The following is a 14006-nucleotide window of genomic DNA, read 5'->3' as shown; positions in this document are numbered from 1 at the left end:
GCTGGCGGAAAGGACTTCAAGTTGGTCCATGTGTATACACGACATGAACCCAGTAGCCTTTCATAGCTTGTTTTGTCATATGACATGATGTCCAAGATCATCTTGTACACTTCCTACCCTAGAGGAATCACCTATTTCTCAAAGACACCCTAGTTACTTTTAGTGGGACTCCATTTAAGTGTAACAAGAGGTGTGGGGTAAGATTCTAAAAGGTTGAAAACCATCGCTTTTTTGTATATATGCAAATCTGCATTCTCTTCAAAGCTACAAAAAGGTCTGACTCATTATTTCCAGTTCCTCTTTCATTTTTCCTCAAGCTTCTTACATAGACAGAGATTACAGATAGTGTCAAAATATCCTCTGTGATCATCCTTCTCTAACTGATTCATTCACTCCTTCAACCAATTTACTGAACTTCCCTTAGGCAAACAGAAAGAAATACAATTACTGCTAAGGATCTCCTGGTCTGGTAGAGGAAATTAATGTGTTCACAAACAGAATACAGAATGATAGGTGTAGGGATAAGGACTATGGGCAGAGGTCACCTGAGAAGACTTCACCTAAGGATATGTATGGTACTTAATATTAAGTCTTACAAACACTAAATAAACACTACTTAATCCATTACTGTTAGAATAGCAAATTTTAAACTTACAGATTCAATTGTCATTTTAAGAGAACTGAAAAACTCAGTTAAAAAAAGGAAGTCAGAGTGTTAACGATGCAGTATTTTTACACCATTCTAATATTTAATTAACAAATATAAATTTTAAAGATATGAATTATACCTGCTGATAATATTGTCATCTTAGAGAATCCACAGCACAAGGAAATGATACAGGTAGTTCCAAACAGAGGAATCCGAGCAGTCAATAAAGTCAAGAAAAGAACAGTAGATATTTCTGTCCTTAAGAAGCAAGACGTTTGGGGTGCCTGGGTGGTTCAGTCAGTTGAGTGTCTGACTTCGGCTCAGGTCATGATCTCGTGGTTCGTGGGTTCGAGCCCCGCATCGGTCTCTGTGCTGACAGCACAGAGCCTGGAGCCTGCCTCGGATTCTGTGTCTCCCTCTCTCTGTCCCTTCCCCACTTGTGCTCTGTCTCTCTCTCAAAAATAAGTATAAAAAAAAAAAAAGAAGAAGCAAGATGTTTAAGAGCATGTAAACATAGTGGCAGCATGGCATGATCCTTTGACGACTAATTTCTTCTATTTTCTTTACCATGTTTTTTTCTATCGAGGAAAGTTCTGAACCAGTGTATTTATTACAGGGAGGTTCCCTCCAGAGGAAGGACAGAAGCCTACCCAATTGGGAAAGGGACAGCAGCTCCCAAAAGAAGAGGCTGTTACCAAATAAGAGGTGTTTAGAAGTACATTTAGAGGTAGCTAAATTTACTTTTACAGTTTAAAAATATCTCCCCAAATTTGGGAAGATGTGCACCCTAGCTGTGCTTTCAGAGGAGCTCTCCCCGTCCCTTTCTTTTAACATTTCTTGTTCTAGCACATACAAATTACATTATTTGGATGCCCGGAATGATCGTCAACTCAATTTAGAAGAATGTGATCTGTCACATGGGTAATTTGCAAGCAAAACCGATTTCATTTCAGTTATCATTAGGTGTTAGCAAGCTTGCCTTCGGGCAGTTTGCTTTGTGAAACCAGATTAACATGGTAAAAGTGTTACTACTGGGCCCCCAAAAGGAATTCAAAATCATTTATTTTCTATTTTTTGGTAAAGTTGAATACATGCTTACTGGCTACATTTTAAAAAAATTGGCAGTTCTTTCATATCAAGTCTTGTAACATTTTATTGAAGAAATTGTATTATTTTTCTATTTTTCAATGACTTATTGAACTCTTTCAGCATAGGGTTATTTTATTATCTCAGTATAGGGTTATTTTATTACAAAAATCCATTTGAAAAGTTAGAAAGAGGTACCTGGATTCTAGGGGGAAACACTCCCCACTATCTCTGCTCCTCCCCATACTTTCTTTAACTTCTGACTCTACTCTTGGTACTTTTTTTTCCTTTTCCTTTTTTTCTTTTACGTATTATATCAGTGAATGCGGACTACTGATTCATTCACCAAATATTTATTATAGGTCTTCTACTATTATTATTGTTATTAGTAATGGCTGCCAAAATTTATTAAGCACTTCCTATGATTCAGCTATCCTACCGGTGGTTTTACTTTCTTTATCATATTTTTTTTTTAATTTTTTTTTTTTTTTTAACGTTTATTTTTGAGACAGAGAGAGACAGAGCATGAACAGGGGAGGGGCAGAGAGAGAGGGAGACACAGAATCCGAAACAGGCTCCAGGCTCTGAGCCGTCAGCACAGAGCCTGACGCGGGGCTCGAATTCACGGACCGTGAGATCATGACCTGAGCCGAAGTCAGACGCTTAACCGACCGAGCCACCCAGGCGTCCCTCTTTATCATATTTAATTCACTGTGAAGTTTTTTATTCCCATTGTACAGTTAGGAAAATGAGGGCCAGAGAGGTTAATTAAATTACTGTTAGTAACTGTCAAAACTTGAACTCAAATCTGTTTATCACCCCAAACATATGTTATTTTTTTATTATTTATTTAAAAAGTTTATTATTTATTTATTTATTTATTTATTTATTTATTTTCCCCCAATTTTACTAAGGTATGATTGATAAATGAAAACTGTATATATTAAGGTTGTACAATGTGATTTTTAAAAAGGTGTACAATGTTATGATTTAATATAGTTATATGTTGTGAAATGATTACCACAATCAAGTTAATCAACACATTCACCACTTCACATTGTCTCTGTCTCTGTGCATTTTTTTAGTGGTGGTGAGAACACTTGAGATCCACTCTTTTTGCAGATTTCAAGTATACAATACAGTATTATTAACTCAAAACATATGCTCTTAAACACTATATTATAGAAAGAGCGAGGCATGTTCAGAGAATTCCAATCAGCTGAGGACGTCTGCAGCATAGGGTGTGAGGAGGAAGGACTGGGCAAGAGACCAGGCTGCAGAAGAAGGCAGGATTCCAGATCACAGGCCTGGTATGCCCTCTTCGCAATATATGAACTTTATTCTGAAGGGTATGAAAAAACAATCATGAGGTTTTTAAGCAGGTAAAAACATGACAAAATCTGCACTTAGAAAGACACATTGGCAGAAGTAATAAGGAGGACTGGAGAGGCCAAAACTGGATTAGGCTACAGGCAGGTAGAGCAATTAAATGTACAGATAAAAGGTGACAGGAGTATGAACAAAATGTAGTCACTTTATCAAGCAGATATCGAGCCTGTAAAAATTTCATACAATTTCAAACTTTTAAATTAATTTACCGAGAAAGTATGTCTGAGCCCAAATTACTTTTTTATATCTCTATTTTTAACAAGCTTGGAAAAGCAGTTTTTGATGGAGAGATTTCCAGTTTAATCAAATGAGAAGGCACACCCATCACCAAATATTTAGAATTATGGATTTCTAAGATTGTACACGCAAGAAAAATGCAAACATTTATTAGATGGTTAGTGACAACTGGAAAACCTACAGATTAAATTAAAAAATATTAAAAACAAACTTTTGTCTTTAAAATTGGAACCTGAGGCATTGTTGAAGTCAAATTCCTTCATTTTACAGACAAGCAAACTAAAGTATAAAGAAGGCATATTACTTGCCAAATACGCTTGGGGGGCTCATTTAGGATCAGAACCCAAGTTTCCTGACTCCTTATTTAATGATTTCCTGACTCTCATATGAAGATCTGGAATTTTTAAAAAGTGCAGGGGAAAAGTGAAGCGAGCTCAGAGTAAGTATGGACCATGTATCAGGGCTTTATACTGGGCTCTCATTTCGTCCTCACATCTACTTCACAAGGTAGGTACTACCTGTATTCCAAAGAGCCTAAACACCTTGTTAAAGGCCACACGGCTATCAGACACCAAAGTTCATTTCTTTTCATCAGAGCACACGAGTGCCAACAGGAAGATAAGAGTTTTCTTCTAATTAAAAAAAACAACAACCCAGGTTTGTATGAATGAATGCAGAAATCATTGCACACTGACCTGTAACATGCACCTGGATACAACAACTTCAGGTACTTCAGGGAATTTTTGTCGCAGGTCATGTAAAACCTGAAAATCAATTTGGTGGCTTCCTTGGGCCATTCGTATATTGCCTGATCAGGACTATTTGCACAGTAGGCAATTCTAGGCCTTAGTGGAAATAGTACTCATCTCTTCTGTCCAAGCATTTTCTGTGAAAGAAAGAAAAAAATTTTAATGAGAACTGATTAGAGAATGAATATTGTTGTGGATTTAAAATTTCAATACACAGGGCACGTGCTTTAGTTCCTAACATTTAATATAAGTTATCAAAATATTATTTAGTCCTACAATGTTTTCCATGTAGTTATACTATCTTTTCAATTTATAACTCCTGATGTCAAACTTTTAGATTGTTTAATCCCTATTTGTATGCCTCATAATGGCTGTGCCAAAAGGCATTTAAGAAATTACTGTCAAGGATGTCTTCCCTCATTCTTCTAAACGGGGGAAAATGAGTAACATTACTGACATTTTTCTTAATAATTAGAAGAGAATCTGAGGTGAGTTATCTTATTTACTCAAAATTTTTAAAGTTTGGAACCTGATAAAGTTTGGTTCTAAACCAAACTTTAAAAATGACTTTGCATGCTTTGTCTAATAATGAGCTATAGAATATAACCCAATACATTTTCTTAATTTCCAGATATACTTAATCCTTAAATGTGTAATGAATTCATTCTCAGGGGATCAGTGGCATTTTACTCCCTCTGTTTTAATAAAATCAGTATTTTGAAATATACTATTACTTGAGGCTCACCCCCAAAGGTCTGGATTTAATTGGTTGGGGAGTGGCCTGGGCATATGGATTTCTAACACTTCCCCAAGTAATTCTAAGGTGTGGCCAAAGTTGAGAACTACCTACCTTGTTTTTTTATTCCTAATGGAAACCACGTTTAATTTTGAAAGCCTTTTGGCATATAAATAGTACGTAAGTATATTAAACCTAAATAACATGAAAATATTTAGATATAATGCTATTTGTGCGATCATGTCATTTTATGATAAATTTAACAATAAGACAATCTCTTTGAAACGGGTTTCTTATCTGTTGTATTTCTCATTTAACCTTGCTAACTAACATAAGCTTAAAAAATACAAACCTATAAACTCCATCAATATAGGAATTAGGTCTCTTTTGTTCCCTTCATGTAGCTAGCACTGTGTAAGCACTGTTCAGCATAACAGTGGATATTAAAATATTTTTTATGAAATTTAGTTATGGTAGAACTTCTGAGTCTTCCACAGAATATATAGACATCATGCATAGTAAAGCCTTTTAGCTTTTTATTATCATTTAATTAAATTCCTTAATTGTTTCGTCTATGTGATTTCAGCTTAGTTATGTCACACAGGTAAAAATTACAGTGGGTTATAGGAGAAAAGAGGAGTACTGAAAATTAGTAAATGGTATTTTAAAATAGCTTAAGGGGTGATAAATGAGCTACAACACTGCTCAACTTGAGCTAGCCTCCCTTGACTTCACTCCAGCCATCAGCTCATTTCTCTGCCCCTTCCCTCTTCTGGGCTAAAACTCCTGGAAAGGAAGGGTTGTTTGTACCTAAGTGTCTTCCCTTTCTCCCTCCTAATCTCTTTTAGCCTACACATTCAGGCTTTCGCAGTTTTTCCTCCACTGAAACTATACTTCCCAAAGCTGCCGCAGGCCTTCAGGCTGTCAGACCTCTTAAGCAGTCCCCAGTCCTCAGCTAACCACAGCTGAGGACCCAGTCAACCAATCTCCTCCTTTGAACAAGTTCCTCACTTGGCTTCTGAGGTTTCTACTCTTCTGGTTTTTCTCCAACCTGCTGGCAGCTCCTTCTCAGTTTTGTCAGATCCTCTTCCTTTCCTGCACATCTAGATGTTGGTGGACAATGGAGTTCGATCTAGGGTTTCTTTTCAACTAAACCTACACTCCTCCGCAGTGTAATTTCATCCAAATATACCGCTTTAAACAGAGGCATTTGTATCTCCAATGTCAAGGGAGCGCTCTCCCTTGAGTTCCACACTAATCTAGCCAATTACCTGCCTGACATCTCCTTCTGGACATCTAAAACTCACTTCAAACTTACTATGTCCAAAAGGAAACTCTTAATTTCCCCCCTTTCAAGCCAATCCTTTTGCAGTCTTTTTCATCTCAGTAAATGGTGCCATCATTCATCCAGTTGATCCTTCTTTCAGATCCCAGATCTAATCCATCATCAAGTCTTGCTGGCTGGACCTGTAAAATAATATTCTGAATCTGACCACTTTCTCCCACCTCTGTTACTGCTCTTGTCCAAGCCACCACTGTAATTCACACAGACTGCCACTGCAAAGGTCTCTTACTGTTTCGTCCCTTGCCTTCATTTTCTGTTCCCCCTCTGCCCCTCATTCTATCGAGGGATCTTTATGAAAAGAAAACCAGAGCAAAATCCCCTGCTCAGTCCTACAACACGAGGCCCGTGGCTAACTACCACCCCTCAGACTTCACCTTCTACCATTCTAGCCCCCTCGGTTCTGGTTAGGAAAGCCACTCTTTCCTCCCTTATGGTTTTTGCACCACTGCTCCTTCTGCCTGGAACATTTTACCCTCAGATACTTGCATGGCCCCCTTTCTTAATTCATTAACATCTCTGCTGGAATGTCACCTCCTCAGAGACAGTAGCTTCCTTGCCCAATCTCTCAAGAATAAAGCCATAAGTCTCCTCCTCACATCCTCACACCCTACTTTTCTTCATAGCGTGTCAATACCTGACATGTATTTATTTATTTATTTTCCATCTATCTGCAAAATGGTAACTCCACAGGATCAAGAACTTTGAAATTCACTGCTATACCCACCTCAGGACCTAGGTCAAACATGCAACATTTGCTGCATGAAATGAAAGTTTTACTGTATGGTTTCTTCACATTACTTTGCTTCTAAAACACTTTTCAAATGATCTAGATTTGGAAATTTTTGCACAGTTTGAGGGAGAGGCAAATAAATGAATTTTCAGTCTAATTCAGGACCACCTTTATTAGAAGAGGACGAATCATGAAAATAAATTTCAACTTATCCCATTATTAAAACATAAAGTTCCCAAATTCTTTGAAAAAATCTTATCACACTTGCTTTTCTAATAAAGACCATCAAATACACAAACAACAAAATTTTTCATATGTACAACTGTATTTCAGGGATTTCATTTCCTGTAATGGCTGAATGGCTCCTACTACATCATTTCTCTCATAAACACTATAAACACTAGACAAAGTATAAAAACAACTACATGAAAGCAGAAGGCATAACCAGTAATAGAGATGGTGGGGAGGAGAAGGAGTCAGTACTTAGAAGGTTAACAGCATGGGGTGATTTTCCATTTTTTTTTAGTGGCGTTTAGCCAGAGAGCAGGCCTCAGCTGGTTCGGGTGGCTAAAACCTAGACAGAAAACCTACAGCCGTACCAGCTTAATGAACCAAAGGGTAGACTCTGGCATACCCACAACAGCTGAAAACCTAGTAAGTAAATCACAGCAAGGAGAGAAGCACCAAATCCTATGTATAAATTCTGCACACATCTCTGATCCCCAAACTACACACATGTGAGATTCCAAGCAGCCCAGCCAAAGCTAAAATAACTGAGATTTCAGAGTTTGAAGCTGGGAGTTCAGCCAAGTTAACTGCCTCCTAAAGCAAGCAAGCAAGGAAGGAAACCAACCAAACATCAATACTCACTACTGAAGGCACACAATAGAATCCAGAGTCTCTACATGCCATTCATAAGAAACAGGAAAAACTGACCCATACTCAAGAGAAAGGGCAACCAAGGGAGACCAAGCCCAAGATGACCCAGGTGCTAGAATCAGCACATAAGGATTTTAAAGCAGCTATTTTAACTATGCTTAAAGATGTAAGGATACACATGCTCGGATTTCAGCAAAAAAACACTCCCCTGAAACCCCAAAAAACCAACAAGCCAGAAACTATATTCTTTTAAAAAAGAGAACCAAACATAACTTCAAAAAGTGAAAAGTAAATGTCTGAGATAAATTCACTGGGTGGATTCCCCATAAATTGGAAATGACAGAATAGTCGGTAAACTCGAAGACAAAGCAATAGAAATTATTCACACCCAAGGGATGGAGAATAAAAAAATGACTGAGGGTGGGGTGGGGTCAGGCAGGTGAGGGTAGGAAGAGAACCTAAGGGTAAATATCAAAAAGTCTAAGGTACTTGTAACTGGAGATCCAGAAGGATAAAGGAGAGAGAATGGGGTAGAAAAAACTATTTGAAGAGTAGTGGCTAAAGATTTCCCCAAGTTAGTTAAGACTTTGGTCACCTTCTCAGACATGTGTGGCTGCTATTGGTCAGGGGTCATCCCACACAGCAGGCAGAAGATGATGGCCGGAGTCCATCAACTCTAGGCTCCAACTCCTCATGAAAAGTGGGAAGTCCTTGCTGGGGTTGGAGCAGACTCTAAAAATGACCAGACAAGGCAAGGCAAAACTAGCCAATTGGCCAACAGCTGCCCAGCCTTGAAGAAATCTGAAACAGTACTATGTCACATTGGCCAAAACTCGTGTCCGTCTCTGCAGTGGCAATACTACTGAATTGGGCACAGCACGTGGAAAATTCTGCACAGGATGCCCTGACCCAGGTGATTCTGATATCACTAGAAGCCTGTTAGAACAGACTGGTGAAAAGTATGCAGAAGTTGTCTTTAATAAAACTGGCCAGAGCTTGTTTTAAACAACAACAACAACAACAACAACAACAACAACAACAACAACAGCAGCAAAAAAGATCTTACTTAAGAATATCAAAGCCTAAACAGGTTAGGCTCAAAGCTTAAACAGGAAAAGCCAAGGAAGACCACGCACAGGTATAAGTGTCAAACTGCTAAAAATCAAAGACAAAGAAAATGTTGAAAGCAGCAAAAGAAATGACACAAAGGAGAACAATTCTAATAATGCTGACTTGTCATCAGAAACTGTGGACGCCAGAAAATAGTCAAATGACATAACTGAAGTGTTGAAAGAAAAAAACATCAACCCACTTTCTATATCCAGCAAAAGTAAACCTTAAGAACAAAGCAAGATAACTATTTTTAATGTAGCCTTTGGTGGTGAGTAAATAAATTTTACAACTAAGCACATTATTGAAACAAACCAATGTTAGATTCTGTATGAACTATAACGCAGCTAACTATGGGCATTTATGAGGCAACTGGATACACAGAATATTGAAAACCAGACAATCATTTAGTCTAATTAGCCACGACCCACACACTTAAGGAGTGCCCAGAACGTGCAGATACAAGTACTAGTCAATGCCCTTGCTCTCCAGGTCACAGAAATTCTTGGATTAGAGGCACATCAACACAGTTTGTAATTTAGGTAGCTATTCGAACTTGTGCACTATTTTACCTTCTGTCTGCTTCCTGCTGCCACCTCAGCCTAGCCTGTTGCTATCACATTGGTTTCGTCTCTTTCACATTCAAAAAAGGATCAGGAAGGAGCACTGTGCATAAGGAAAAATTGTAGAGAGCAGAGAGCAAGAAGAAGGTAGGCTCCAAGTCATGATGTGTCTTGCAGGTCATTAAAATTTGGAAGTTTTATCTTCTGAGTAATGGGAAGTCACTGAAGATTTAAGCTCAGAGGCAGGGAAGGGGACGTGATGAAAAAATCATGTATGTATGAAGAATAGCTACAGAATGGAGAAAAGGGCAAAATACATGAGAAACTCAGTTTGAAAACTACTGTTGTAGTCTAGCTGGCAAATGTTAATAGCTTGTAACTACAGAAAGAGCAATGGAGGCCGAGTAAAAGGAAAAACTGAAAGGATATGTAGGAAGGAAAAATGAATAGAACTTGTTGATGGATTAAATATTGGGGTGAAGAAGTAGGTGTCAACACTGCTTTCTGATCTGCTCATCTGGATGGTGGTTCCATCTACAAATGATAGAACAGGCCCAAGAAAACAAAGGGGTAGATTACGGGTTTGGTTTTGAACAGGATGAGTCTGGGGCACCTTTAAAACATCAAAACAGATGTATCACAGAGGGAGTAAGGATATATGGGTCTAGGCTGTACACGAGTGCTACCTAAGTGGTATTAACTGTGCTGTATGTGTTTAAAGGGCTCTCTGGGCTGACGGAGAGACTGGGAGGCCATAGAATCATGGCTACTTTCGAAGTTTAAGAACATAAAAAAGAATGAAATCTTGCCATTTGCAACAACATGGATGGTCTAGAGGGACAATACTAAGTGAAATAAGTCAGTTAGGGAAAGACAAACACCAAATGATTTCACTCATATGTTTCAATTAAGAAACAAAACGGGCAAAGAAAAAAGAAAGAAGCCAAAAACCAGACTCTTAATTATAGAGACCAAACTGATGGTTGCCGGAGGGAAGGTGGGCGGAGGGACGAGTGAAATACGCTTATTGGGAGGAGGCCTAAGTAACACGCAGAACTGCTGAGCCACTATATTGTACACCTGAAACTAATGTACCTGCATGTTAACGAAACTGGAATTAACATTTTTAAAAAAGGTTAAAAAAGTATGAAGCAAAACAACCAAATCTGAGGCAGATTCTGGAGACAGTCATCTGTCTGGCTAGAAGAAAGGAGGGACAGTAGGATTAGGAAGAAGGAGTTTGGGGTGGGGGGTAGTTACAGGAGATGAGAAAGGCCTTGAGATATAAGAACACTAAAGTTTTAATATTATTATGTAAACTATCATTTATCTTTGCCCTATTCTTGCATGGTTGAATTTTACTGAAACACATTTAATTATAGTTCATGTTGAGTACCAGAAAGAAATGGAATGAAATACATAAAACTAAAATTTACTTCTCAATTGCATTAGGATTCTCTTTTAGCTTATAAGACAAGAAGGTAAGGAGGTCTTCCCATTCTAACATATATACCATCCTAAAATTTAGTTCTGGTTAATAACCTTAAGAGATGATAACTTTTTCTGTAAACAATGTAATCTTGAGTGGGAGAGGACCCCATGAAATTATCTGGCGAAAGTGTACAATTTCAGAGGTTAGAGAAAAGCCTGTTGTCCAATAGACTCCTTGCTAGACTTCTCCTTTCACCTGTGTAATTTTACTTCTTAAAACTGACCCTTGACAACAAAATTCTTTACAAAAGTACTGTTATTCTCAAAGTGGAAAGACTACCTTGTTCACTGTTGTGTCCTAAATACTTAGAAAGTGTGTGCTAAGTAGTAGATGCTCAGTAAATATTTGCTGCAATAAATCTCTACATATCAGAAAATGCCTAGATTTATTTTTTTAAATAATTTTATTTATTAAGTAGGCTCCATGCCCAACGTGGGGCTTGAACTCACGACCCAAGATCAAGAGTTGCAGGCTCTACGGACTGAGCCAGCGTGCCAGAAAATGCTTGGATTTTGAAGACTAGTATAAAAAGTGGTCTCTATCTATCCAAACAAGCGTTTCCCTTACCCTCAGCTTTAAGTCGGTGCTGCTTAGTACTTATTTTGAAACTGCAAATTTGTTCCAATGCAATTGAAATAATAGGGAACAATTTGAGCATTAGTTACCAGCTAGAAATACTAGTTGGATGCGGAAAACCACGCTCAACTGAAACAAGCTGCATGTGAATACACAAAATGTAACACACCTCAAACATCCACCAGCCGCCTCAGCTGGCCGTATCAGCATGCGGCCCCACCTAGCCATATCTTGTGTTACAACTTTCCTTCTGATTTCAGAAAACCCTTCTTTGACCACTTCAGGATAACAAATTGCCACATCTATGCTCACTTCCATAAGCCAACTGCAGATCTTTTTCAAAGTACCATATTTGTTTGTACATTATAGGAGTACACATTTCTTAGTCATTTAACATGGGTAAAACTATACTGTCATTTTTTTAAGGATCCTATCTTTTTTAAAATGTTCTCTGATAAAGTTTTTGAGTGTTGTATCTGGAACTCCACTTTTTCCATAAACCCTGTGGCTTTTCTTTTTCATGATTTGCATAGTATGGAGATTTTTAGAAACACAGATGTTAAATTTTAACAGAACTGTCTGAACTGCAAAGCCCCCCTGACCTTAACAACTGTGAACAGTAACTTCCCCAGGATGACTACTGGGAAGGCAGAATGTTTTAACTTCTCTATTTGGTTGTCAAAATGATGTTAATAGTTTCTTATAACTGATTATAATTTGTGCCTTTTCTGTGGATTGGCTGACATTACCAGACTGTGCAGTGAGTTATTCTTAAAGAGTATCATAGAACGAAGCATTGATATACAGTTAGAATAGCTGGATGGTGCTACAATTTTTAAAATTAAAGTTAAAGCAAATTTTGAAACCTTTAGCCCCAATAAGATTTCAGAATTAAACCTTAAAAATAAAGAAATCTATTCCATGCCTAATCATACACACACTATTCTAAATACCTTTTACTTTACTCATGCATTATCTAAGTATCTCATCAAATGCCAGTTAGGTAACAGTTGATGCACTTCACATTTGATTAACCTCAAAAGAATTTACAAATGTCATTAATTAAACATAAAAACTTTCAAAAAAATTTTAACAGCAAATTATTGGAGTTATATTTCTTGGAGCATGATATGACAACTTTACTAAGGCAAAGCAAACTCCTTCCCCCTCCCCAACCCCCCCCCCCCCCCGTCCACCCTCCACCAATCTATAATATCAAGTTATTTTCCTAAGAGTTAAAAAATGCAAGAATTGTAGCCATGTAATCAAAATCTAAAATTCAAATACTATCACTGTTTAAGACTAAAAATAAGAATCATAATCCCTCTTTAGCATAAATTTTAGCATGAAAGAATTGTAATACTGAAACACTTTACATAGATAGCTAGTTATTTGCAAAAGTAACAGTAAACATACCAAATCAGTCATCTAAATGCTACATAAAGTTAGCTATCATGTTCAGCTTTTATGTTATTTAAAAGCTTGAAAGGAGCAAGGGACTGGTAGCAGAAAATGGATTTCTCAACTTCATAACGCTGCAATAATTTACTTTGTAAAAGAAAAAGTTAACACTAATGGCTGAAGTACATAATGATCTATACTTCCTTCTCTAAGCAAGAAAACTTCCCAACTTTTTCATTTACTACATTGCCTCAAGTCCATGAATGTTGGCCATTCCTTATGGATAAAAGTCTTACCAGTTTTAAGTTCTTCTAAAGGAATGTGCAAGTCAGCCACACTTGGCAATTTATGTACTGTGGTTTTGTGGTGAGTGCTACCATTTTCTAAGGATCAAGAAAAGTGCAATAAATCTAAGACAGAATGGTTATAATTCATCAAAACATATTATATAACTAACTACCTTGTGTGTATTTTCCAATTCATATCTCACTATTTTTTCCCAATACATTAGGGCTTTAAGATGGAGACAAAGTTATTTTTCAGTGCTCCCTTTTCCCTGTAATTTTTGGATAATCCATCCTGTGCATAAATATCTTGGAAAGAAAACATGATATAAATAAATGATATGACAAGAAGCTCCTATTATGGGTAAAAGGGAAAAAGAGAGGATAAAAGAAAATGAAAGCACTTGGAAGTACCAGTTTGCATCTTGTATCAACCATCAACATTTAGAACGAACCAATGAACTCAGTGGCATGTGAAAATTATAATAATCTGGTTAAAATATTAATCTAAAATGGCATCTTTATATGCAGATTAAGAGAAGGTTATGAGAAGTTTTATCAACTGATCCCTGTGCAGTTCTAATCACTTACTTGGCCCCACGCTTTCTTTTTGTTCATCTCATATAATTTTGCCCATCTTCCTTCTAATGTCATGGCCCTCAGCTGACTTCTCCCCAAAGTGGACTTCTGGCTGCCTGGTAGATGTATGCATGTGTGCGTGTTATAGCACAGGGCACAGGTCGATTATGTTCATGAGTTAGACACAGTGTAAATGGACAA

At 37.5% G+C, this 14006-nt stretch overlaps 1 protein-coding gene and 1 long non-coding RNA gene across 6 annotated transcripts in view; one reads left to right on the top strand and one right to left on the bottom strand.

Annotated features, from left to right (window-relative positions):
- The window catches only part of TAB2 (TGF-beta activated kinase 1 (MAP3K7) binding protein 2), an 89406-nt gene that overhangs the window by 44095 nt on the left and 31305 nt on the right, over positions 1-14006 (bottom strand). For 2 of the 4 annotated variants that reach the window (XM_058735599.1, XM_058735600.1), the window contains one exon: positions 4057-4247. The exons of 1 other annotated variant lie outside the window; for it this stretch is intronic. In XM_058735599.1, the coding sequence (XP_058591582.1) occupies positions 4057-4158 (102 nt within the window). In that variant the 5' untranslated portion in view covers positions 4159-4247. Of the gene's footprint in view, positions 1-4056; positions 4248-6164; positions 6318-14006 lie in introns of those variants that run through there. One more of the 4 variants, XM_058735601.1, reaches the window with a different exon arrangement.
- Positions 1-14006, top strand: part of LOC131515024 (uncharacterized) — a 39543-nt gene that overhangs the window by 19082 nt on the left and 6455 nt on the right. The gene's annotated exons all lie outside the window — the stretch shown is intronic.

The sequence above is a fragment of the Neofelis nebulosa genome, chromosome 6 (assembly GCF_028018385.1).
Source record: "Neofelis nebulosa isolate mNeoNeb1 chromosome 6, mNeoNeb1.pri, whole genome shotgun sequence".
In the NCBI taxonomy this organism is placed as follows: domain Eukaryota; kingdom Metazoa; phylum Chordata; class Mammalia; order Carnivora; family Felidae; genus Neofelis; species Neofelis nebulosa.
Note: the sequence above shows the minus strand (reverse complement) of the source record. Positions and strands in the feature narration are given on the sequence as shown.